This window comes from Schistocerca americana, chromosome 7 (assembly GCF_021461395.2).
Source record: "Schistocerca americana isolate TAMUIC-IGC-003095 chromosome 7, iqSchAmer2.1, whole genome shotgun sequence".
In the NCBI taxonomy this organism is placed as follows: domain Eukaryota; kingdom Metazoa; phylum Arthropoda; class Insecta; order Orthoptera; family Acrididae; genus Schistocerca; species Schistocerca americana.
Window position 1 is genome coordinate 168,992,875 of NC_060125.1, and position 26,328 is coordinate 169,019,202.

A 26,328-nucleotide genomic window follows, 5' to 3' on the forward strand; every position below is an offset into this window, starting at 1 on the left:
GTTGTTGCAGCGTTGATATCCTGTGCTATTCAAAAAAAGAGCGGCAAAAGTATCCATGGCTCTTCCTGCGTAACAAGCTCTGAAAATTTTCTTAGCATCCAGTTTTCATAGTACTGAGCGAACCAAATTATGCTATGGACAATAAGTCACATTGCTTGCAATCCGAGGCTGTATTATATAATCTTGCAGTTCTTCTTGCCTCTTTCAGTTCACAAGATGCACACTCTCTGCCTGCCAGCCACCCACACTATTGCCACAAAGGTACTGTGCAGTTCGAGTGTCAGATCCACCTTTTCTATTTCCATCTAGCTTGTTGCAGCATGGAATGGCTTCCCTCCAAGCTTTACATGATCACAAACCTACTTTCCCTCTGCACCCACCAGTATTACAATTCATGTTTTGATTTTTACATTCTTTTACAGCTCATTATTTTTGAAATTACATCCATAGATTAATTACAATTACATAAATTATTGTAAATAATTAATAAAACATTTATGTGGCTGTTATACCAAATGCATGGTTATACAGAAGTCACATTGTTAAAAACAGACAAAGAAGTTAGGTAAGACTATTACAAGCAATATCGATAATACTGTTACAAGTTTACCACTACATGCACTTCAGACACCCACTGGTGACTCCTGGACCATCAATATTCTGCTATGGCCCCTTGCACTCGCTCCAGTATGTTTCAAAGACTCCAGCCCCAGTTTTTAAAATTGTTCTGTACTATGAGCACAGTTACTATTTTTAGATATTATTCTTATAGCTAGTTCCTGCAGTTTGAAAATTGTGGCCATGTCCCCAGAAAAGAATCCCATAGTTAAGAACTGAGTGTACGTAGAAATATGTCACCACAAGACATTGGCTGTTACAAACAGGGTACAGGTTTAAAAGTATAAACTTGCAAACTGGGGGGGGGGGGGGGGGGGGGGGGGGGGGGGTTCACCGTACACTGCATGAAACATACCAACTTGTCAATATCAAGAATTATAATGTCTGAAGAGCTAAACCTACTGAAACAGCACACACACACACACACCAGAATTGTCAACCCTACAAATAATATGTCAACATATCAAATCAAAAGAGGTGCTCCTAAGCAGCAGATAGAATACAATATCATCATATACACAAGTGGCTTGAGTCAGCAGCGACCTTACCTTCTTGTCTCTGACACCAGAGCCTCCTTCCAATACACACTATGCGGGTGAACACTGTTGGCATCTGTCGTAAGCAGTTTGCTGGCTGTCAGAAGCATTTGTTCCACCACCTTCATTTCCACAGCATTACCCACAAGTGTAGAGTCCAAGGAAACAACATCATTGTGCTTGCTTTGTAATTCATTGTGGACACTACACGAGTTTAGCAAGACTTTGTTGCAACTTTTCCATAATACCAGAAAAATAGTTATTTACAAAATTCCTGAGGATTTTCCATTACTCTACTGCTGCCTTTGATTTGCATGTTACTATACTTATCTTTGTTTTTCCCAGTTTCACATTTTATGGCTTCCCATAACACTAGCCTTTTATTTCTTTGCATTATATATTGTTCTGTCAGTGAATGATTTCTCTTGCAGTGAGCAATATCCTCCTGTAACTTTTTGTAGCTGTGACAGTGAACTAGGAACTTTGAATTAGTGTAGAGCTTTTGTCAAGAACTGAGATACTCTAGTATCTGGGATAGTTTCTAGAACCCACAATTAACAACCTATTTTACTTAGCTGCTGTTGCTTAAGTATTTATTTTTGGAGAGGTCACCTCAAAAATTAATTTAAACAACGTGCAGAATTTAGATAACATGTACATTATTTTTCACATACGCTTCGTCAACATTTGATTTGCCACTATCCTAGAAAAAATATGTATTTTATGTTCCTTGAAGATCCATTTGTACGCCTGTACTTTAGTGGGTATTATCATTCCTATCTTTAGCTTTATTATCTGACAGTAATGGTCAATGAGGCCAAGATCTTTTACAAATATCTGTAAATGCATGGCCTAAGACTGATGCTGAACTTTTTGGTGCCCTACTAGCAGTGTTTACCGTTTGGACCATGCCAAAAGTGTTCAAAATGTTTAGGAAGTTATTGCTAGTTTCATACTGAACACCTGTGTTAGTATTCATGTTGCTAGATTTTGTTGTATTAGTTTTGCCACCTGAGACTCTTTCCAGGACATCCATGAATTAGTTGAAGAAAATGTCCACTTTGCCACTGGGGAAGTGGTATATGCACAGTATGATTAACTTATTATGGATGTCTAGCTTTGTTAATTCAATAGCTGGTAATTTAAAATGTTTTACTCTAATCGTGATATCTTCTCTAGTTTTAAAGTGTATGCCACCTCCGATACAAACACATGATCCTTCACCCTGTAAGGTAGTTCTACAGTAGCAACTTGAACAGTCACATAACAATAGCACTATATGTCATACTCCAATTTCTACACCAGCGCATACCACTGTGCTGCTCAAAGAATGTCACTCAACTTCAAGCTTGTGTACTTTAATTTCTATATACTGTATGTTTTGATAAACAATACATAATTCTCAGAAAACTTCTGTGCTGCTTGTCCTTGCGATTTCTTCTTCTCTTTGATAACTGTTGATGTGCTTTATGGTGTGATAGTTCTAATTTCAGAGTACATGTTGAAGAAATTTCTAAACTGGTTGAGACACTTATGGGAGGGAAGCCTGGTGTCATCATTTTCCCAAAAAAATGGCATAGTAGTCCTACCAATGACAACACGTGTTTGACCAAGTGTGGCCCCATACCCACCACCTGATCTCTTACTAATTAACTCCACCGAAATTCTCCTTCCAAGACTTTTTGAGGTGCAGACCATAGCTACTGTAACCCCATCTTATCACAGTCCCCTTTAGAACCTGTACATTATGCATTTGGTCAGCAGTCATCAGCACCATCTCTAGCTCTGCACTAACTCACCATACAGCACTGCCAAGATGAGGCCAATCACGCTGCTGGAACAGCTCAACCATTTTCACACTGATGCTGCCAGGTAGGGACACTGTCTTGCTCAGGTCACCACATATGTTGTACATCGTGTCTCTATCCTGGCTGTTCCCTGCCCCTCCCACTGTCATTAGATAATCATTTTTTATGAAATCCTTACACAATGGCACTAAACTTTCAATCGTCTGATTCAGCCCAGCACTCAGCTTGAAAATGCTGGTGACCTGATACTCTTCCCTCACTTCTCATGTAATTGAGGGCTTACATCTCACACAGGAAAGCTCCTTTCTTCTTCCTAACTTTAGTGTTATTCCTTGCCTTCCTACTCATGGGCACAGTCTCTTGTACATTTCCTATTTCTACATTATCTTGACACTTTCTCCCTCCCCTCAATGCTGGCAGCTGGCACCTGCTACATATCAAAACTGTCAGACAGTCACTGTCCAACTCGCCTTCTTACCAACCAACAGTTCCCAACCACCCACTGTCCCAACTGCCACCCTTCATCCTCACAAGATCTCTCTTAGCTTCTTCCAAACATAGCTGAAGGTCACAGATTTTCCTTTCCTGCTACTTTTGTAATCTCTTTGTGCTGCATATTTCAAGAGAAAACATCACTGATCTCCACAGAGTTCTTCCCACTACATCCCCCCCCCCCCCCCCACACACACACACCCCAATTCCCCCACTGAAACCATTTGCTACAGCTCCCATAAAGTGTTCTACAGGTCGCTTTTCTATGGCAGTTTTCCCACTTAGCACTCACAGTCACATAAAATATCTACACCAGTCTCTCTCTCTCTCTCTCTCTCTCTCTCTCTCTCTCTCTCTCTGTATGTGTGTGTGCGTGTGTGTGTGTGTGTGTGTGTGTGTGCGCGCGCGCACGCTCTTAATTTTACAATTTTTCTCCTGCCAGTTTTCCTACTGATGCAATTACAATGAGCTCATATTATCTTCCTCATGCTACATCTTAGTTCTCAGGTTGTGGGTCCTTGATTCTTATCTTGATTATTATGCTAACATACAAATGTGGTGAAATAACAGTGTTAATTTAGCAGCAGCCTTTGTGTAGAAATCCACATATAAATAAACTACATTGGACTATTGCCTTTTGTTTCATGAAATATGCAGGTTTATACACAATATATCTAGGTCACGGATGCTGAACCTCTGTATATCTGTGTGTGATTTTTTCCAAAGAAATGTTCAAAACAGCCACTGTGTCCCAGCACACTAATCACAGAACTAAATTTTTGAACTGCATATCACTTTTTTATTGCTTATTTTGTGCTTGTTTAGACATATCACACTGTGTGAATGCATACATGTTTTAAGATTTGAGAGTGCATAGAAATTTGGGTTCTACTAAGAAAAAATAAAAATCCTTATTAATACTCTTTATATGCAACCACAAATAGATCCAGTCTACAGCAATAAAAAAAGAAACATTTTTAGTTTATCTAAATGAAAGAAAAATTAATGTGACTTCTACTGTTGCAAATTCAATGTCAAATAGTTTACTTTGTAAATTTTAGCAGAATCCAAATTTAACTTCAGTCTTCTGACAAATGGTTTCTTAGTGAGCCTTTAATGTTATTCACTTAAGAAAAAAGTAACTAACAGGTATAGGTACATGGAAATATTGTCAAGATAGCAAACACTAGCTTCTTTAGGCAGCTACATATCCCTGGAACTGAATCCAGGTTTCCATAATTTTAATGTCGGCATTTTTCCTCACATTGCCTGATAGTCTCCCTAATTTCTTTACTTCCAATTCTTTCCTTATTTTGATAAATTTTTGAGTGCATATTGAATTAAATTTCAAATCAATCAGCAGCATTTTGATTTCTTCAGTCTCCAAGCAATCAAATTTAGAAAAGTTCAGATTATCCAATTAAATCACATCTGGATGCATAGTAAATTTTAGTGTTCCCAACAACTCTCTGAACAGATAAAACCTGGATGAAAATTCTTCGATTGAAGAATGTGTTACAAAAAAAGTTCCTTTGTGGCTTTCTCTTCATGTAAAATCGATGGTAAATATTTTCGAATTTGGAAATGCTTGTGTAGTTTTTGAACACATCATAATTATTAAAACTTACAGTTTAGCCTCAAAAGTGCAAATGAGATCTACCATAACAATAATTGCTATATTTGTGTCTCATTGAAAAGCACACACACGTCTGTAAAAAACATGTATGCCACATAACATTCATTACCTGTGAATACTGCACAGTATTTCCCATTTTGTAAAACCAGTCCAATTTCTTCCAAACAATTACCAAGTCTTTGAAGAGTGTTGATGTGGCTCAAGATGCAAACATTGTTACACATCAGTAAGCCACTGTACACTGAGCTGACTTCATCTAACAACACTTCAAACTTTCTTTTATTAAAAGCTTGCGACAATAAAAGGTTCAATATTTTTGCAGCTACAGCCACTATATCTATATTATCAAAGAAATTGAAACTACACTTGGGATAAAAGACTTGCTGATGTGTGATGCAATGGAATTCAAGAACAGAATATCCAATGTGTGTTTAGAATAAATCAAAAATACTTTTTTTTTTCTTTTTTGTGCCATCATATTGAGTACACAATCAGTTGTGAGTGAAACAATTTTACTTACATCTATCTATTTTTCAATAAGTGACTTGCTAACAGCCACACAAGTATCTATTGTGATTTGTTTCATAGTCATTTTACAGACAATGTTCAACACACCACTGTCCGAGGACATGAAACACACACAACTTCATTTCTATCATTAATCAAGCCACATTTGTCAGTCCACCAAATTTCAAATTCTTTATTACACTTATCTTGTGCTTTTAGTTTCTTTGCCAAAACAGCCACGTTCAATAATACTCTCAAGTTTAAGAACGATACTAACTATGTGTAATTGCAAGAAACAACGTTAAGTGCGCAACAAACGAAAACAAATGGATGAAGTATGTTTCACCATGACAATTTGGCAATAAGATACTTGTTGATGGATGGCGGTAGTTGTCATTTGAACAACTGTCAACCTATGTAAACTGACTGTGTATTATTACTAATATAGCTGAGTACACTGTGACTGACAGGGAGTGAGCTACAGCGAAGACCTGTCATCTACAACTTCTTGGTGCTTTGGCACTGACAGCCCATCCATGATTAACTCTGATACCAAACAAGTTATTTCAATTAAGTAGGCCTACCTAAATTCCTCATTTAATTCTATGTCCAAATTATTTGGTCACATGCCACTGCTGACATGCGTGCCACAGGTTCACCATGCCTGATCTTGGTGGTAACTACATATTTTATATTGTTTTCAGCACAAAATGCTGCTATTTTCTCATGATTATTAACCATTGTAGTACATTTTAAATACAATAACAGTGTAGCAAATGTACTGGAATAAGCAGATCTGTTTGTCAGCTCCAGAATAATAATATGTCTCCACTACGGTAATGTTGTGTTGATTTGGAACTAAAATAAGTGTGCATATGTATACTTTTTATTTCACAGGAAGTGCTTTGTCTCTTAACACTAAGGTTTTTTGAGTCTTTGTCTTCTGACTTATTTTCTCCGAATTGCCAACCACTTCATGTCAGAGTAGGATTTGCTGGATGTATTGCAATCTCTGTCTTCCTCTACAGTTTTTACCCTCTACAGCACTCAATAGCACCATGGACGTTATTCCGTGATGTCTTAACAGATCTCCTACCATTCTGTCCAATCTTCTTGGCAGTGTCTTCCATATATTCCTTTCCTTGCCAATTCTGCAGAGAACCTCCTCATTGCATAACTTACTAGTCCATCTAATTTTCAACATCATTCTGTAGCATCACACCTCACTTGCTTTGATCCTCTTCTCTTCTGGTTTTACCACAGTCCATGTTTCACTACCATACAATGCAGTGCTCCAGAGACGTACATTCTCAGAAATTTCTTCCTCAAATAAGGCCTACACTTGATGTTACTAGACTTCTCTTGGAAAGAAATCCCCTTTTTGTCAGTGCTACTATGTTTTAGCTCCATCTGCCATGGCTTATTTTACTACCTCAGTAGCAGAATTCCTTAACTTGACCTACTTCGTGATTACCAATCCTGATGTTAAATTGCTTGCTGTTCTCATTTCTGCCACTTCTCACTACTTTTGTCTTTCTTTGATTTGCTTTCAATCCATATTCCGTACTCATTAAAATGTTCATTCCATTCAGCAGATCCTGTAATTCTTCTTCACTTTCACTGAGGATAGCACTGTCATCAGCTAATCTTATCATTGATGTCCTTTCAGTCTGAATTTTAACTGCACTCTTGAACTTTAATTTTTGTCATTGCTCCTTTGCTGTACGGATGAAACAGAAGGTGTGAGAGACTATGTGCCTGTCTTGGACCCTTTTTAATCCTATCACTTCGTTCATGCTCTTCCACTCTTATTGTTCCCTCTTGGTTCTAGTACACTTATCCGTCTTTCTCTACAGCTTACTCCTATTTTTCTCAGAATTTTGAACAGTTTGCATGCACACTGTCAATCGACAAATCCCATGAACGTGTCTTTATTTTTCTTCAGTCTTGCTTTCATTATCAACCACAATGTCAGAACTGCTTGCTGGGTGCCTTTACCTTTCCTAAAGCTAAACGAATCGCCATCTAACACATCCTCAATTTTCTTTTCCATACTACTACATATTATTCTTGTCATCAACTTCAATGCATGGACTGTTAAGCTGATTGTGTGATAATTCATGCACTTGCCAGCTCTTTGCAATTGAGTGGGTGAAGTTTTTCCAAAATTCAGGTGGTACATCGCCAGACTGATACTCCTACACAACAACATGAATGGTCTTTTTGTCACCACTTCCCCCAATGATTTTAGAACTTCTGGTGGAATGTTTTATCTTTCCCTTCTGCCTTATTTGAGCTTAAAGTCTTCAAAAGCTTTTTAAAATTCTGATTCTAATACTGGATCCCCTATTTCTTCTACATCTACACTACAATATGAAAAAAAGAAAGAATGAAAAAAAGTCAGGTAAAATGTACAGATTTTGCTTGTTCGGATTGTAGTTTTCATTCAAATTAAGTAAAATATTTACATGACAATTAATTAATACTAAATGCAATCTCATTAATTTAGCAAATCATACTCGTATATTTCTTCACAATTTCACGGTAGAGTTTAAATAAGACATCACTTGCATGACGGCATCTGAGAAGGCATTCTTGAAATTGCAGCTGACTGAAATGTCCTTCTGTGTGAGAAGCAACAACAGATTTCTTCTGACTCTCAAACACGAATGTTAACGATGCTTTACTGTCCTGAAATGCAAAAGACAATGTTGCTTACAATCGTAAAAATTAGAAAACTGTATTGACAATAATAATAATAATACAAACCTTTGATTGTAAATCTGATGGATCTAATATTATCTCATCTCTTTTATCTATCATACAATTCACTGCTGCTACTAAAAATCTCATTGCAATTCCACTGTTCATAAGAGCCAGACATGAAGCATTTATGGAACATGCAAGAAACTGAAAAACAATATGTTCTTAAAATTCCATCAAGCATATACACAAGTTAAAAATGTTAATTTCAAAAGTAAACTGCAACATAACATTACCAAAAATCACAAAATTAACCCTGTTTGTTACAATTTCTGAATACCATTGTGAATGTAATAAGTCCTTACTGGCAATGTAAGAAGGTAATATTGGTTAGCCAAATCGTAACACAACATGGTGCATCATTTCATATAAGCCCACCTCCATAGTTGAATGGTCAGCTTAAATGACTGTTGTGCAGAGAACCTAGGATCTAGTTTGTCAAACATCTTCATCCACTTCTGCATCTGTGCTCTGAAAACTAATGTGAAGGGGATGCCATATGGCACACCCCATTATGCCAGTAATTAGGGTTTTTCCCCATTCCATTTATGTATGGAGTGTGGAGAGAACGATTGCTTAAACATGTGCATGCGTGCGTGTGTGTGTGTGTGTGTGTGTGTGTGTGTGTGTGTGTGTGTGTGTGTGTGTGTGTGTGTGTGTGTGTGGTGTAATTAAATTAATATTATCTTTGCAATCCCTACAGGAGTAATATGTATGGGGTTGTACGTTGTTCCTAGAATCATCACTTTAAAAACTTGGGTCTTGAAACTTTCTAAGTAGGTTTTCGTGGAATAGCCTGCATCTATCTTCAAGTGTCTGCCAGTTCAGTTTCTTCAGTATTCTACCATGGGTCAAACAAACCTGTGGTCATTCATGCTGCCTCTCTCTGTGTACATTCAATATCCCCTGATAGTTCTATTTGGTAAGGGTCCACACCCCTGAGCAATATTCTGGGATTGGTCACACAAGTGATTTGTATGCAGTCTCCTATGCAGATTCACAGCATTTCTTCACTATACTATCAATGAACTACAATCTGCCATCTGCTTTACCTAAGGCAGAGCCTATGTGATTGTTTCATTTCATAAACCTACACATTGTTACACCCAGGTATTTGCATGTGTTGGAGGATTCCAACTGAGGTTGAGGGATCCTGTGATCTCAGTATACTACATTTCTTTAAGTCCACACTTATTCATTTCTGAACATTTAAAGCAACTTGTGCCAGTCTCTGCACCACTTTGAAAGCTTACGGAGATCTGACTAAATATCTGCACAGCTTTTTCTCAGACAGTATTTCATTACAGATAACTGCATCACGGGTGAAAAGTCTGACCTTGTTATTAATATTACCCATAAGGTCATTAATATACATCACGAAGAGAAAGGTTCCTAACACCGTCTCTTCAGCACACATGAAGTCACTTCTACATCAACTGAAGATTCTCCAGCCAAGATAACTTGCTTTGTTCTTCCTGTCAAAAGATCCTCAACTCAGTCACAAATGTTGCTTATTATCCCATGCAGTTGTACTTTTGATAATAAGTGTAGATGTGGTAATGAGTCAAATGATTTTTGAAATTGATAGGTACTGCATCTATCTGACTGTCTTGATAAATGGCTTTCAGTATATTATGTGACAAAAATAAATTTCACATGATCGATGTTTTCAGAATCTATGATGGCTGCCATAGAGGACATCATTCAGTTCGACATGCTTTGTTACATGTGCACTCAGAACATGTTCTGAAACTACAACAAATGGATGTCAAGGGTACTGGACAGTTATTTTGTGGATACTTCGGCTATATTTCTTGTTGGCAGCTGTGATCTATGCTTTTTAGTAACTACTGGGCAAGGGTTTTTGTCTGACAGATCTTTAGTAGATTAAAGTTAAAAAGGGAGCTAACTCGGGGGCAAATTCAGTACAGAATTAAGACAGGGGTTCCATCAGATCCTGCAGTTTCATTTAGTTTTAACAGTTTCAGCTTTTTCTCAACACCACTGAAGCTAACACTTAATTTCATTCATCTTTGCAGTGGTACAAGCATTAAATTAGGGCAATACTCCCAGATTTACCTCTGAAAGAAACATTTGAAAATGGAGTTAACAATTTCTACTATTGCTTTGCTGCCCTCAGTTTGAGTTCCTGTCTCAATCGCTAGTGACTAGACACCAACACTGGCACCACTAACGGCCTTTACACATTACAATAATTTCTTTAGTTTTTGTGAGAGCTATTCTGCTCCAGTAGTTATTGAAGATATCACACATTGCCCTCTTGACAGCCAAACACATTTTGTTCAGCATTTCTTGATCTATCGCCCTATGCTTTGTTTTACACCTACTACGCAGTAGTCTGTTTCTTTACAAGTTTCTTTAAAGTGATGTATACCAAAGAGGGTCCCTCCCATAATGAACTGTTCTACAGGGTACATATCAATCCAGTGACATGTCAGTCTTTTTAACTTGAACCATAGTTCCTGAGATAAAAGTGTCAAGTTCCTCACTGAGATGTGACACAGCAGCTTCTTTATCTAGTCTGCTGAACATATAAATCTTTCTACATGTCATAGTTGCACTTTGTACTCTGGTAATCATTGCTGCTACAACTGCTTGTGATCACTGATACCAGTTTCATTGAGGACATTCTCTAAGATATCATCATGAGTTGGGTTCTGAACCATCTGCTCTAGATAATATTCAGAGAAGGTATTCAGTACTGTTCCACAGGATGTTTTGTCATCCTGTCCACTAACAAAATTGTAATTATCCAAATTAAAGGGTCCTCCAATGATTACAGTGCAACCGGGGAACTTGTGTAAATGAAAACTGAGGTTCTTCTATCAGGTTTTTGGTGACATTGGGAAGTGAGTCTGGTGGTCTATAGAAAGATCAGAATATAAATTTATGTCAACCTGATATTGGGTTGTGCCCAAGTAATCTCACATGAAGTTTTAATTTCTATCTAAATGGATATGAGTTTCTTGTCTATTTCTACAAATACATCCACCTGTATTTCCCATTAGCCTATCCTTTCAATATACACTTCTTCCCACTTCAAGCTTTATTCAGTTTTCTGTACCAACTATTAGTAAGCTTCATTGCTTTGTAGGAGCTTTGCAAGCCCTGGCACTTTGTTGTAGATGCTCCGCCAATTCACTACTACGACTGTAATATTGTCACCTGTGGGGAGCACACTTCAAGCTTTAAGCTTCAAGCTTTATTCAGTTTTCTGTACCAACTATTAGTAAGCTTCATTGCTTTGTAGGAGCTTTGCAAGCCCTGGCACTTTGTTGTAGATGCTCCGCCAATTCACTACTACGACTGTAATATTGTCACCTGTGGGGAGCACATCTATGCATCCTGTACTGCTAATTCTAGGTCTCCTGCAGTTATCGTTTTCTGGACTGCATAGAGTGTCACCTAATCTAAAAAACACTTGTATGCATTCCACAGTCAGTACCTCAGTAGCAGCCTCCAATGTGTAGTGTGCATCTGACTCTTTTAGGGGTACCTCGTATTTCTCAACTCTATGCCAAATGATACGAAGTCACAGCCCACCATGTGGGCCTTCCACTCGATTCAGAATCAGCAGGCTACAATCTGTAGAGTGTGAGCTTCACTGAAACTCCATGAACAAGACTGATATTCTCAACCTTACATACCAGCTGCTCGAATGATCCAAGTATACCTTGTAGCCCAAGTGAGAGGCACCGTCTGTCCAATGTGCACCACAATCTGCAACTAGTTACACCCTGCTCCCTTGATGGGTGCTGGAATGGCCAACATGATGAATGAGGCCCCAAGACATACACACTGAATGCACCTGTTGTTCCTTCCCGTCCCTTGCTACTATTTCCCTACAGGATACCATTATTTGCCTTACATTTGCCCCCGATTAACATACCCCTACCCATTTCTGTCCGTATGCCCTTGACAAGACACTTTTCAGTGGAAAACAGCATCTTGAACTTGTTGGTTAGGAGGATGGGTGTACACATTAAGATCTATTTAGTCCCTATCGCTCCTGTGTAGGACACCTTGACCCCACTATTCACATGCCACTCGAACCCAAGTGGACAACTAAAGAGAGATCCTGTTGCATGTCCTGCAAAAGAGAGAGTATCCACAGAAGAGGATAGTACTTGAGGTATCTTTGTTGCCTCTGGTACGTGGTTTGGTAGCCTTCCTGACACACCCATTCACAGCAGCTTCCTATCACTCTTCAATAGTCTGGATGATTTCAAATATTTACAAACAGCACCTAACTCACTCAGTGGCTGAGAACAGCATACACAATGGGGCGGCATTGTGCCTGGTGTAATATTTTACAGAACAGTGATCCTCTTCTCATTTATAGCTCTGATATGCTACTAATATTACCAGCAGCCTTTCAGAAGTGTAGTGAATAACACCCAAAACAAGGAATCTACTACAGTAACAGGAGAATCTGGTACGAAATTTACTGTTTAGAAGAAATGTTTTTCAGGTTACGGTCACTAACAAATTCAACAACAGTGTTAAAAACTAATATGTCACTAATCTGACATGTTAGTTACTTACTCTAACTGTAAATCACAAATGTTGATACTATGAGGTAGGTTATGCATAATAACAAACCTTACAACAGTGACCCCAAGGGTAGTGTCATAACTTTACAATCCTTCATACTGACATAAAAAGATGCCTTAGGCAGTGGATGACAACACATGGTTGACAATGGGCAGTAGCTATGATGTTTCTAACATTCCCTCATCTTTTACAAGTATCTCCTCACTACGACATGTCAAGTTTCACATTATAAATAAATACACATGCAATTTTCCTTTGAGAAAGGATATTTAAAATAAGAATTCAGTACTCTGACATTTTTTTCGGCTGTCTATTCAAGTGCCCATGTCATCAAAAAGTCTCTGGGCACAAATTTGTTGTATCACTTAAAAATACCTGTGATAATCTTAATGTCGACTTCTTATTTTACTGAAGCTATTCAGTTATTTTGATACTGGCAGAGACTGCATAAATAAAGATATCATAAATAAAGATTGACTCAGTAACAATTATGGTGAATGGCATGCACACAGAAAAATTAATTTTAGTAGAGAATATATGGAAATAAAACTATTAGTAATATGGTGTTTATTACATGAACAGATGACATACAAATGCAATATCCCAAAATTATATATAGTTAGACAAGAAGCGAGAGCTGTGCCCTTCAGGTGCAGTTATAAAATGCAAGTGAGGAACTTAATAGGCTGAAGAGGGGGAAGGATGCTGAGGAATGTGAACTGGCAGTTGGTAATAAGGTTGCTAGGAGATGATTTCACTTTGGGTATCACCAGCAGATTTTACCAACTGTAAGAGTGTAGTGAGAAGAGTCTGTTGTAGCTCTAGATGCAGAAACATGCAACACACTTCAACAATTAATAAGCCAAAGACAATTGTCAATTACAATAGAAAAAAAGAAGGTTCTGCTGTTAGGTAGTTCTCATGGCAGAGGTGCAGGTCAACAGTTGCAGGAAATACTAGGGAGTGAGTACTGGGTCACTGGCACTGTGAAACCTAGTGGAGGGTTGGCTTAGTCGATGGATAACACAGAGGAGTTATGTGGGAATTTAAAAACACAGTATCAGATCAGACAGTGACTGTGGATAAAGCTGGGAATGGTCTTGATAGTAACAAGGATTGTGACAGCCCGGAAAATATAGCTACACGAACCGGTGGCACAAATGTGCACCTCACAAAGCTGTTTCAGTATCATGATCAGCCTTATCTTTATATGGCTGTTAGGTATATTAACATAGGGGTTGAGAGGGTACTGATGGCGAGGGGTACAGTTCAAATTGCAGACGTGCCAGTTGAGGCTGTCGATAGATTGAGTTTCAGAAGATATGGCCTGCATGTGAATAAGTATAGGATGAGGAGGTTGACAAAGCTTATAATGATAATGTATTGACAGGTTGATAGTATCCCTCGTGAGAAAATGCCAGTACTAATTGGTAACACAGCTGATAGGTATCCCATTTAAGTGAAGTCTCTCCACAAAGAAACCACCTTCAAAAATGGTAAGGTATCCAAGTAGTGAAGCAAATAGCGTATTTCACCAAAGCATAGGAGTATTAGAGACAAAGTTGGTGAACTGCTTATAGATGTTATCTCTAATGATATTGGCTCATTAGAGTACCCCATTTAAACCATGTAACAATTGAGAGGCCTCCTACATGAGAATAGAGATTAGCTGCCTATTTTTCAAGAAGATCTTTGCAGGTTGGTGAGTGGCCATGTACGTGAAAAATGGTATTTCATTTACATTTATCGATATATCAAAGCACTGCACAGAACTTGTCATTGTTGTGCAGGAGCAGCTCAATTTAGTGAAACTCTGTTTGATTATAGTTATCCATCGGTCAGCCTCCCCTGTTTTCATGACATTCTGTCCAAGTTAGGGAGGGTTCTTGGTTTACTTAATAGAAAGCAACAAAAATTAGTAGTGTTTGGTGACCTTAGTATCAATTTTATAAGTTCATTCTTCATTACTAGAGGGCCATTCCATTAGCAAAAGGCATTTCAGACCATGATGCCCAAATGTTAACACTAGAAGGAATTTGTGCAGGTTGACAGGTTAAATATAATTGCAAACTATTTACAAATGCTAATCCAGTGGGAACGGACATGTTTTACAAACCTCATTAAAGAAGAAAAAAGGCAGCATGTTTATAGTGCTGATAACATAGAGAATAAATATAATGCTTTCCTCAACACATTTTTCATGCTCTCTAAAAGTTGCTTCCCATTAGAACTAACATGTAACCTAGGTGTCTGACTAATAGGGTATCATGTTATATCAGAACACTACAAATAGTCACAATTCAGCTACAGAAACCCATTACAAACAGTACGATAAGCTGCTTAAAATGTCATTAACAATATTAAGAAAGGCTACATTGCTACTCACATGTGTTGCAGACAGGCATGATGAAAAGACTGTCACAAATAAGCTTTCGCCAAAACCTTCTTCAGACAAGAGAAACATGTGCACATTCAAACAAGCAAGTTCACCTCACACACACATGACCACTACCTCCAGCCACTCCAGACTGGCCAGATGTATCGATCATTTGCATGAATGTGCATGTGTTTCTCTTTTCTGAAGAGGGCTTCAGCCAAAAGCTTACATGTAACAGTCTTTTCATGGAATCTGTCTGCAACTGAATGTGCCATCTTTACAGTGAGTAGAAATCTATCATTCTGTAATATTGCTGATATTCCAGCCTGGACCTTTCATTGTTTTAAAAATTCATTAGGAAGGCAAATCACATGTGATCCACAAATTCCCGGGATAAAATTAAAACAGTGTCTTCAGTCACAAAGGAAGGCCAACAGCACAAGACCAAGAATAGAGTGTCAATATGTAGTAAATATGTTTTTAGTTACTGGTAAGACAAATATAAATGCATTGTTTAAGAACAGGGTGTCTACGTGGACAAGGAAAAAAAATTCCCGGATTTCCCGGTTAAAAACAATTTCTCCCAGATGAAATTACGTATAAAGTGGGTGAAAATACATCCGTGTTAAGTAACAGTATACTTTCCCTCGGAGCTGTGAAACCTATCAGTCCTTTGAATCGTAAAGGTCTTATACCGGTGGAGGACGTCCCAGCACTTTAGGAAACGAAATCCAGGAAAAACAATGCGTTTGGGAAGTTGTTTGATGCGAGACAATATACACAGAGTTTATTTTCGTATTGCGAAAGTATACACACAAATTCCACAAATTACAGCACGGTAGCTTCCGAAACTCTAAAATAGAGATTGCGTTGAGCGATGCACTTTTGTCAGCCAGTCATAGCTCATGTCACGTGATCTCGCTAGTGAATGACGGCAGTTATTCAGAGCACGAGGCCTATGAGAAAGACAGGCCGCGGCGCGTACGTTACGAAGGTAGGCAGTGCTCGCTCAAAGTGCGTTTCTACACCAGTTAACTCGTAAGTAGATGTGTATGTATGAACGAGAATTGCATCGTCTATTGGCATCCACTGTTATTAGTCCTACAATGATAGGAAGTCCGTAGGCCTACTAACAGGCTCCAATTTGGCAATTAAAATCGTGCCAAAATGATTATCAGTTGCATAGAAAAGTCGAAGTGTTCTGGCATGAAGAGACTTGTGATTTTGCTCAGTAACACATTATGCACATTTTTTTGAAGGTCACTTACACTTTTTGCCATCGATTGCATAATTTTTTATCTATGAAAGAACATTAAATATGAAAACTAACTTGAAGCTCGGTCTTTTTTTAGCGTGTGTTACACGTTAAGTCATATCAAATACAAATGTGCCGGTAAAATTTTAAATAGTGGGATAAATGACTTATCTTCTGGGCCCGACATTTTTCAAATGGCTGATCCTCAAAGTAATACGTTTTGAATGAGAGTTAAGAAATTCACTGCACATTCTCACACGTAACATAAATCATCTTGCGTGGAAATTTTACTTTGAAATTAACGCATCTCAAGCCACTATTCGTAATATTTTCTGGTGATCTGTTAGAAATGTAAACAATTAAGACGTCACGCACATCGAATGCACATTAGTTGTTACGGACGTACTGCATAATCTTCGACCTAAAGCCTTTGACACTTTTCGGTGTCGGCAAACTGGTCTGGCCATTGTGTAAATTACCCATTTTCTATGCAACTAAACTTTTATTTTGGTGTTATTCTCTGATTTATGTTTCACTGCTGCAGTATTATTCAGCAGTAGTGGACTAAAGTTCTTTGTCAGCGTATCAGATCTTACACGTCAAACCTACAAAACTTTAACTGAAATCTAAAACAATGAAAAATCCCGGAATTCTAAAAAATTCCCGGGTTTTTCCCGGATGTCCCGGGCCGTATACACCCTGAAGAATCACTTTTTGAATATAGCTGGTTGATTAAATAATAACTTATTCTCTGCAGGAATAATACTCCATGAAGGAAAGCTGCCACTCACCACACACTGGAGATGCCAAGTCACTGTGTGGTGAGTGGCAGCTTTCCTTCTCAGAGTATTGTTGCATTCCATACTGGATTTTCCATTGTTTGATATTTTCTGCAGGGTATTATATAACTCTGTTAGAAAATGGCTCCCAAGACTCCTATCTGAAATACACCTCCATGATACTGACAAGGCAGAGACTGACTGAATAATTAAATCACTGAAGACTAACAATTTCATGAATGTGATGGGATACTTTTGCAGGATACTAAAGCACTGTGCTGCATGTGTTAGCCCTGTACTTAGGGACATCTGTAATTTTTCTTCTAGGTGGGTCAGTTTCCTCAACAGTTAAATTACTCAAAGGAGAAAGGGATAATGTAGAAAATTTTAAACCCAATTCTAAGCCATCACTGTTTGCAAAAGTTATTGAATAGGATATATATAAGAGGGTGTTGATCATCTCATTTCACATAATTTTCCGTCAAATGTACAGTATGCATTTATAAATTATTTAACAAATGAAAATGCTGTATTCTGCCTCTTTAAGTGACTGGAAAGGTTAAACAAAAAGTTGCGAACATCAGTTGTCTTCTTTGATTTAACTACGGTGTTTGTGTTGATGATAAAATATTACTTCAGAAGTTGGACCATTATGGGGTAAGAATAAGAACAGACAGCAAAAATCACTCTCTACAGTAATGAGGATGGCTATCAAATGGCATCTGTAGTTCAGCAGTGTGAGAAAATAGCTGAGTCTGACAGAGCTGTAAAGACTCTTGCTACTGGCACTCGTAAAACTGGACAATGATTGTGATTTTTGTTCTCACAGTATGAGCAAGATTTGTTGTACTTCCGCTGCAGCATTGGCAAAGGACACAGTGCAAGTGGAAATTGAAACTTGTCACCAAAGCACAGAAAATGACAGCCAAATAGACTTTTCATTGGAGGAAATATGCACTGCAATAAAAGAAACTTAAAAATAGGAGTCTCCATGGCCAGATGACATATACAATAAATTAATAAAATAATATGTGGAATAGACATTATGTCAACGGCTTCTTACTTTAATAGCAACATGACAAGTACTGAGGAATTACCCTGGTTGATACCACCTTAAACTTGAAATCATCAGTAATTAAACAATGGAAAATTCACAGTGTGGTTTCAGCCCTCTGTGACTACAGACGTGTGTGCAAGTCGCGTTGGAGAGAGAGAGAGAGAGAGAGAGAGTGTGTGTGTGTTCTGCTGACAAAGGCCTTAATGGCTGAAAGCTATAATTGTGTGAATCTTTTTGTTGTGCCTATCGCGACTCAGCATCTCTGCTATATGGAGAGTAACAACTTTCCTTCTCTGGTATTGTTAACATCAGTAATTAGAGACAGAATGCAGAATTATACAGAAATAGAAGAACAGCAAGGATTCAGGGAAAGCAGGAGCACAACAGATGGTATTTTCACTTTAAAACAGAGTTTGGAGAAATCCATAGAGTTTAATAACCCAGTCTACCTGTGTTTCATTGACTTGTCAAAAGTCTTTGATAGGATTAGAAAAACACAAAGGATTCACAGATGAAATTATACTAGATACAGGAATTAGACAAGGAGAGGAGGAGATCAGTGTTAATATCCCGTCGACAACGAGGTCATTAGAGACGGAGCACAAACTCGGATTAGGGAAGGATGAGGAAGGAAAGCGGTCATGCCCTTTTGAAGGAACCATTATGGCATTTGCCTTAAGTCCACTCCTATTCAACTTAATAATATACCACATCATTGATGATGTAAGAAAGAAACTGGACTATAAAATGGGAAATAAAGTGGTAAATATTATATGTTATGCTGCTTCTGGTGTACTGATGGCAAATAAAGAGGATAATTTACGATGGTTATTTCACCAATTTAATACAACAGCTAAGCAATATAACAACGAAATCTCATCTAAAAACCTAAGAGTATGGCAAAGCAATTGTACAATGTAAATTAGTAGCAAGCAGTGTGTCATCTGAACAAGCGATGAAATTTATTATCTAGGGATTACCAGCAATAAAGTGGCAAATCAAGTGGCAAAGGCAATAAGGGTAACTGAATGCCTGCAAAATACTGTAAGCAGAAACAAATTTATGACAACTGAGGGGAAAATAAAAATGTGTAAAACAATGGTGTGTCCTGTTTTGACAAATGCAGCTCCCAAAACTAGAGCGAAAATGAAAAAGATAAACAAAAAGTTAATGGCAGTGGAAATGAAGGTACTAAGACAGATCCAAGGAGTAACCGTGTGGGACAAAAGAACCAATGTGTCAATAAGGGAACAGAGTGGAACACAAAATATAAATAAAAGGATGAAGGCATTAAAAAAAATTACAAAAGAATTTGGAAGGATCATATGAAAGGATGGACCTTTCCACACTACCTAAATTTGTAAACATGGATGACTGAAAGGGAAATAACTACCTGGATGATCACCCAAGAGAAGGGACAGCAGTTGGTCCGTACATTCACAGAATGAGGCAGACAAACAGGGGCAACTCTAGTCACCAGAAGAAGAAGCAGCGAGCATGCCAGGCGAATGCTGCTACAGCAAAGGGTCCACTGGTGGTACGGCTCGCTAAAGTCACCGATCGACCACAGAAGCAGCAAGATGACAATTGTATGCCTGCCTTTTCTTTGTATATCAAGTGCAAAGGAAAAGGCATAGCATGGACAGAGCTGTACAACTTAGATTTTGTACTACTGCAAGCTTGAATTCAGCACTGTGTATGATGACTCAGATGCCTTGATTAAGCTGCAGGCAGTGAACGTGTCTGGCAACAGTGCACTCATGAGTGCTGTAGTCACCCACATAGTGGAACAACCAGCAAAGAAGAAGATGCTGCTGAAACAGTGCAAGAAAATGATCAAAGCACTTCTCTGTGGGTTGCTTTGGGTCTGTGACGAGACAGCAGTCCGAGAAGGGCTGCTATGCGCAGGTTTCGGTGAAGCGGCAGTCAAGCTACGTAACTGAATGAGGCAACCACTTATCATCGTCGTGCAAGTGGCAATGAACACCAGCAACATCTTCGAGCTGCAGAAGCTCCTGGCTTCGCTGTGGATGTGGAAGCTCCCCCACCTGGCCTGGACTCTAAGCCTCAGTCTTGAAGAAGAGCTCACAGCTCTTAAGGTATGCATTTTTGATCCCATGTTTACAAGACTTTTTTTGCTTCAAATAATCATTCTGTCATATCACTGAATGCTGAACATTTCTCCTCGGACACCCTGTACATCCTGACTAAATGATATGCCTTCTAATATGACAGGTTATTCTAAAACATTTCTGTTTGCTGACAACACTTGTTTGGTAGTGAGGGATGTTGAGTAAGACACAGGCAATGTATCACATGGTGTACTTCAAGACATACCCTGTCGGTTGAAAAAGATACAGGACTGGCATGATAAAATATAAAGGAAATTTAAGATGGTGGTTTTAATGCTTCAAATGTTCTACATAGACTGCCCCCACTTGAGTTCAACACAGTGAATGTTCACACAACCATGTAAAGTTGTCAGAAAAGGTCCTTCTTTGTGATGTGTTCAACTTCTGTGTCTCAAATGCTTGAACATTTTTCATGTTGTCAAAGCATTGTTCTTCGTGTGACTTTCTGTGCTTTTTTGTTTTGTGACAGATTTGTATTGGTAACACCAAGTCTCGTCGCCAATGATAAGTTTTTCCAGAAAAGACTTGTCTGTGTTTTGCATTTCAGTCAAGTTGCAGTGTTATTATATATGTGCACAAGCAGAAGAAAGATATTCTAGTGGCATAATTGGTAGTTACATGCACAAAATACTCAAATTCAATATACTGATGACTAATTTGATATGTGATGTATGCTTACACTGAACAAATAGAAAGGAGGTTTGTTATTATTTTATCATTGTTTTACATTCTGAATTTATAGTTTTGCAACATCCTGCATGATAATACTATACACCCTGTGGTGGCAGGATATCCAGTTAGAAAAGCTCTGGCCTGTGTGTTTAGACAGATGGTAAGCTCTCTTGCAAAACCCATGTTCACATTCTTGTTCAAAAACTGAATGCTACTTTATATATCATTAGGAAGATCAAGTAGGTAAAAAGATGAGGGCTAGTAGAAACCCTTGGGTAACAGAAGAAATATTGAATTTAATTGATGAAAGGAGAAAATATAACAATGCAGTAAATGAAGCAGGAAAAAGGAATACAAACGTCTCAAAAATGAGATCGACAGGAAGTGCAAAATGGCTAAGCAGGGATGGTTAGAGGACAAATGTAAGGATGTAGAGGCTTATCTCACTAGGGGTAAGATAGATACTGCCTACAGGAAAATTAAAGAGACCTTTGGAGAGAAGAGAACCACTTGTATGGATATCAAGAGCTTAGAGGGAAACCCAGTTCTATGCATAGAAGGGAAAGCAGAAAGGTGGAAGGCGTATATAGAGGGTCTATACAAGGGCAATGTACTTGAGGACAATATTATGGAAATGGAAGAGGATGTAGATGAAGATGAAATGGGAGATACGATACTGTGTGAAGAGTTTGACAGTGCACTGATAGGCCTGAATTGAAACAAGGACCCCGGAGTAGACAACATTCCATTAGAACTACTGACAGCCTTGGGAGAGCCAGTCCTGACAAAACTCTACCATCTGGTGAGCAAGATGTATGAGACAGGCGAAATACCCTCAGACTTCAAGAAGAATATAATAATTCCAATCCCAAAGAAAGCAGGTGTTGATAGATGTGAAAATTACCGAACTACCAGTTTAATAAGTCACAGCTGCAAAATACTAATGCGAATTCTTTACAGACGAATGGAAAAACTGATAGAAGTCGACCTCAGGGAAGATCAGTTTGGATTCCGTAGAAATGTTGGAACACGTGAAGCAATACTGACCCTACGACTTATCTTAGAAGAAAGATTAAGAAAAGGCAAACCTACGTTTCTAGCATTTGTAGACTTAGAGAAAGCTTTTGACAATGTTGATTGGAATACTCTCTTTCAAATTCTGAAGGTGGCAGGGGTAAAATACAGGGAGCGAAAGGCTATTTACAATTTGTACAGAAACCAGATGGCAGTTATAAGAGTCGAGGGGTATGAAAGGGAAGCAGTGGTTGGGAAGGGAGTGAGACAGGGTTGTAGCCTCTCCCCGATGTTATTTAATCTGTATATTGAGCGAGCAATAAAGGAAACAAAAGAAAAGTTCGGAGTAGGTATTAAAATCCATGGAGAAGAAATAAAAACTATGAGATTCGCCGATGACATTTCAATTCTGTCAGAGACAGCAAAGGACTTGGAAGAGCAGTTGAACGGAATGGATAGTGTCTTGAAAGGAGGATATAAGATGAACATCAACAAAAGCAAAACGAGGATAATGGAATGTAGTCGAATTAAGTCAGGTGATGCTGAGGGAATTAGATTAGGAAATGAGACACTTACAGTAGTAAAGGAGTTTTGCTATTTGGGGAGCAAAATAACTGATTTTGGTCGAAGCAGAGAGGATATAAAATGTAGACTGGCAATGGCAAGGAAAGCATTTCTGAAGAAGAAAAACTTTTAACATCGAGTATAGATTTAAATGTCAGGAAGTCGTTTCTGAAAGTATTTGTATGGAGTGTAGCCATGTATGGAAGTGAAACATGGACGATAAATAGTTTAGACAAGAAGAGAATAGAAGCTTTTGAAATGTGGTGCTACAGAAGAATGCTGAAGATTAGATGGATAGATCACATAACTAATGAGGAGGTATTGAATAGAATTGGGGAGAAGAGGAGCTTGTGGCACAACTTGATTAAAAGAAGGGATCGGTTGGTAGGACATGTTCTGAGACATCGAGGGATCACCAATTTAGTATTGGAGGGCAGCGCGGAGGATAAAAATCGTAGAGGGAGACCAAGAGATGAATACACTAAGCAGATTCAGAAGGATGTAGGCTGCAGTAGGTACTGGGAGATGAAGAAGCTTGCACAGGATAGAGTAGCATGGAGAGCTGCATCAAACCAGTCTCAGGACTGAAGACCACAACAGCAACAACAACAACAACAACAACAGGACAGTACTTGCAGTAAGTGATTAGTCCTCATTGCTTATTTTCATTCACTTATGACATATAGCATTATGTTCTGGTATAATTCTTTCCATTCACAAAGTGTATCTTTGGTTGAAAAGTGGGCAGTTCAAGCAATATGTGGTGTATGTTCATGACCTCTTGTTAATCCTTGTTCAGGAGTCTGAAAATTCTAAATGGGCCTCCAGTATGTATTTTCTTTCAGGTCATTTGCTGTTAATAATATGAGCTTATTCCCAAGAACTAACAGCTTTAACTTGCTTCATACTATAGAGAAAACCAATTGGCATTTGGCTTTCATCTCCATGACTCTTGTGCAGAAATGTGTACAGTATTCTGCTGCATCCATTTTCATTAAGAATTAAAATATCTTAGCAATAGTCTTCACATTATCAAATCCAAATCTGATCAGGCCAAATAAGCAATAAATAAATTAAATAAGTAAACTGAAAAATTTGCTCATGGGTCCCCCCTCCTTTTCTGTCAGGGAGCCCCTGAAACAAATTTTAACAGATTTTTGTGTTATAATGTTGATTATGCTAATATGTATTCAGCAGCTTATCTACACCAGATTCATATTTTTTTATTATTATTTATTATTAACATTCCTGATGAACATCCTGTACAGACTTGTTCCATCACCACGGATTCATTTCGGTGCTAAGGAACTAGACATGTAAATAAAACTGAATAAAAGACAAAAATAATCTGGAATAATTATGCGATGCCAAAGCAGAAATGATTATCTACCCACTGGATTATTGTATCTTTCCATGAATGGAATTTAAGTGGCTGATCGGCCTGATTCATGATAGACATTTTACTATAATGGTCACAAGAAAATATAAGAGGGCAGCTTGGTTACCTGCCATTTCTCTACAAATCTTCCTTCTTGTGTGCATTTCCACTGTGATATGAGGTATCTGTTCTTCAAAGAGTACTACTCTTTCACGAATGGTTTTTCTCCAGATTGTGTAGTCAAAGAGTACATGTCTCCTACCATCAGCCATTGAGCCATCAGTACAAAACCACTTCATGGCCTTGGTACATAACAAGAATCGAGAGGAAGTGGCAGAAGAGAGCTGTGCACCTTGTACCTTTCAGGAATTTCTCAACAATGGTCTGGCTCACCTTGCTTTCCTGGTGAGTCCAATATCACAACCGCAGAACAAACAGCTATTCATACTAGTTTATATATGTTACTAATATTTTTGAAATCTGAATCATTTTAAGGACAATCTCCACTCCTCCTGCCAGAATGTGCATCACACAAATCTGATTTACATGGCCCTTCTCTCTTCAATGAGCTACCTTCCTGGATGTTGATCTCCATCTCTCTGGTGCCTTCATAAAAACCTCTGTCCAAATAAAACACCTCAAACACCGACAGAAACTTCATTCGCTTAGCTGCCACCCATTCTGTATCAAGCATTCCTCTCCTACGGCCTTGGCGCTAGAATGGGCAACATCTGCTGTGGAAATTTTATAGCTATCAGAACATACTGAAAACCTTGCCAAAACTTCTGGATAGATAATATCATGCACCAATTTTTAAATACAAACTGCCAATGATACTTATGCATAAAGACAATAAAGCCATCAAGACTGTGCACCAAATCATTAACATACACCCTTTTATCACCCCACAAATGCCCAGAGATGAGAAATATCCAACATCCAATGCCAAATTCTACACCCGCCCCCTTTATTTCAAATAAATAAACAAACAAAAATAAATCTCCTCAAGTAGCATTCAGTCAAGAACCCATTATACTAGTTCATTCCTATGCATAAAGCATTTTCAATCCAGCAACCCATGGGCTATTCCAATGGACGACTCAGTCACAAGACTTGGCTACACACAAACCCACCACTATTTAAAGCCATCCAAACACAAGCATTTCCCATCAGATTCAAGCTATCAACACTTGTGCAAACAACCATGTCACTTATTCTCTGTGCAACAACTAGTAAGCTGCATTCTATGATCATGCACAACTGGAATCAACTGTTTAACCACACAGAAAGCCACCAACAAACTATGAGTAACTACAGATTAAACAATGGAAAATCCAGGATGGGATAATGGCAAAGATATGGTGGTCATGTGTGTGTGAGTTGTGTTTGCATTAATTTGTGATTATGCTGTCTACTTCAGAAGACGGCCTTTTTGCTGAAAGCTTGCTTGTTTAGCAGTCCTTTTCTTGTGTCTGTCTGCAACTCGACTTCCCCACAATATGGTTAGTAGTAATATAGTAACTACAGATTCACATATTCTGATGCTGAACATCCTGTAGACAACACTAATTCTCTCCCCACTGCTCCACTGAACTGTGCAGTTGGAAGGCCTTCTACAAACACGTCTACATGTGTGCAAGTGCGAACACCCCCCCCCCCCCCCCCCCCCACACACACACACACACACACACACACACAAACTAATAAAACCTTTTTAGTTCTGTGTTTGTTAGCAGCATTAATAAATAATTGCCATTACCTGTGGAACTCCCCATCTCTCAGTCATGTCTTTTCTGTCCTTCCACAGCCCCGCCCCATACTCCTGCACTTTTCCTCTTTCAAACTGCACCACTCCTTTTCTCTCCTTCACATTCATATGCTTGACGAACACTCACAAAAACTCAGTGGCATAATGTTCTGATCTTCTAGGTGCACTTATGCAACAGCTCCTTTTATATGCAGGTGAATGACTGACTGTTTTTTTTTTTTTTGTTACTTATTTCATCATAGATTTCAATATTACAAAAATGTATTAATAAAAAATCTACTCACTAAGCAGCGGCAGAACATACACATAAAAAAATGTTATGACTGGCAAGCTTTCGAAGCCACTAGCTCCTTCATCAGGCAGAAGGGTTGAAGGGGAAGGAAGAAGGATGAAGGAA

General features: G+C 38.4%; 1 protein-coding gene across 1 annotated transcript in view; it reads right to left on the bottom strand.

The window, feature by feature from the left end:
- Positions 1-8,016: 8,016 nt before the first annotated feature.
- Positions 8,017-26,328, bottom strand: part of LOC124622322 (exosome complex component RRP46) — a 40,979-nt gene continuing 22,667 nt past the window's right edge. The window contains exons 4-5 of the mRNA XM_047147997.1: positions 8,367-8,507; positions 8,017-8,288 (exon numbers count right to left, since the gene is read on the bottom strand). Of these exons, the coding sequence (XP_047003953.1) occupies positions 8,103-8,288; positions 8,367-8,507 (327 nt within the window). The 3' untranslated portion in view covers positions 8,017-8,102. The remainder of the gene's footprint in view (positions 8,289-8,366; positions 8,508-26,328) is intronic.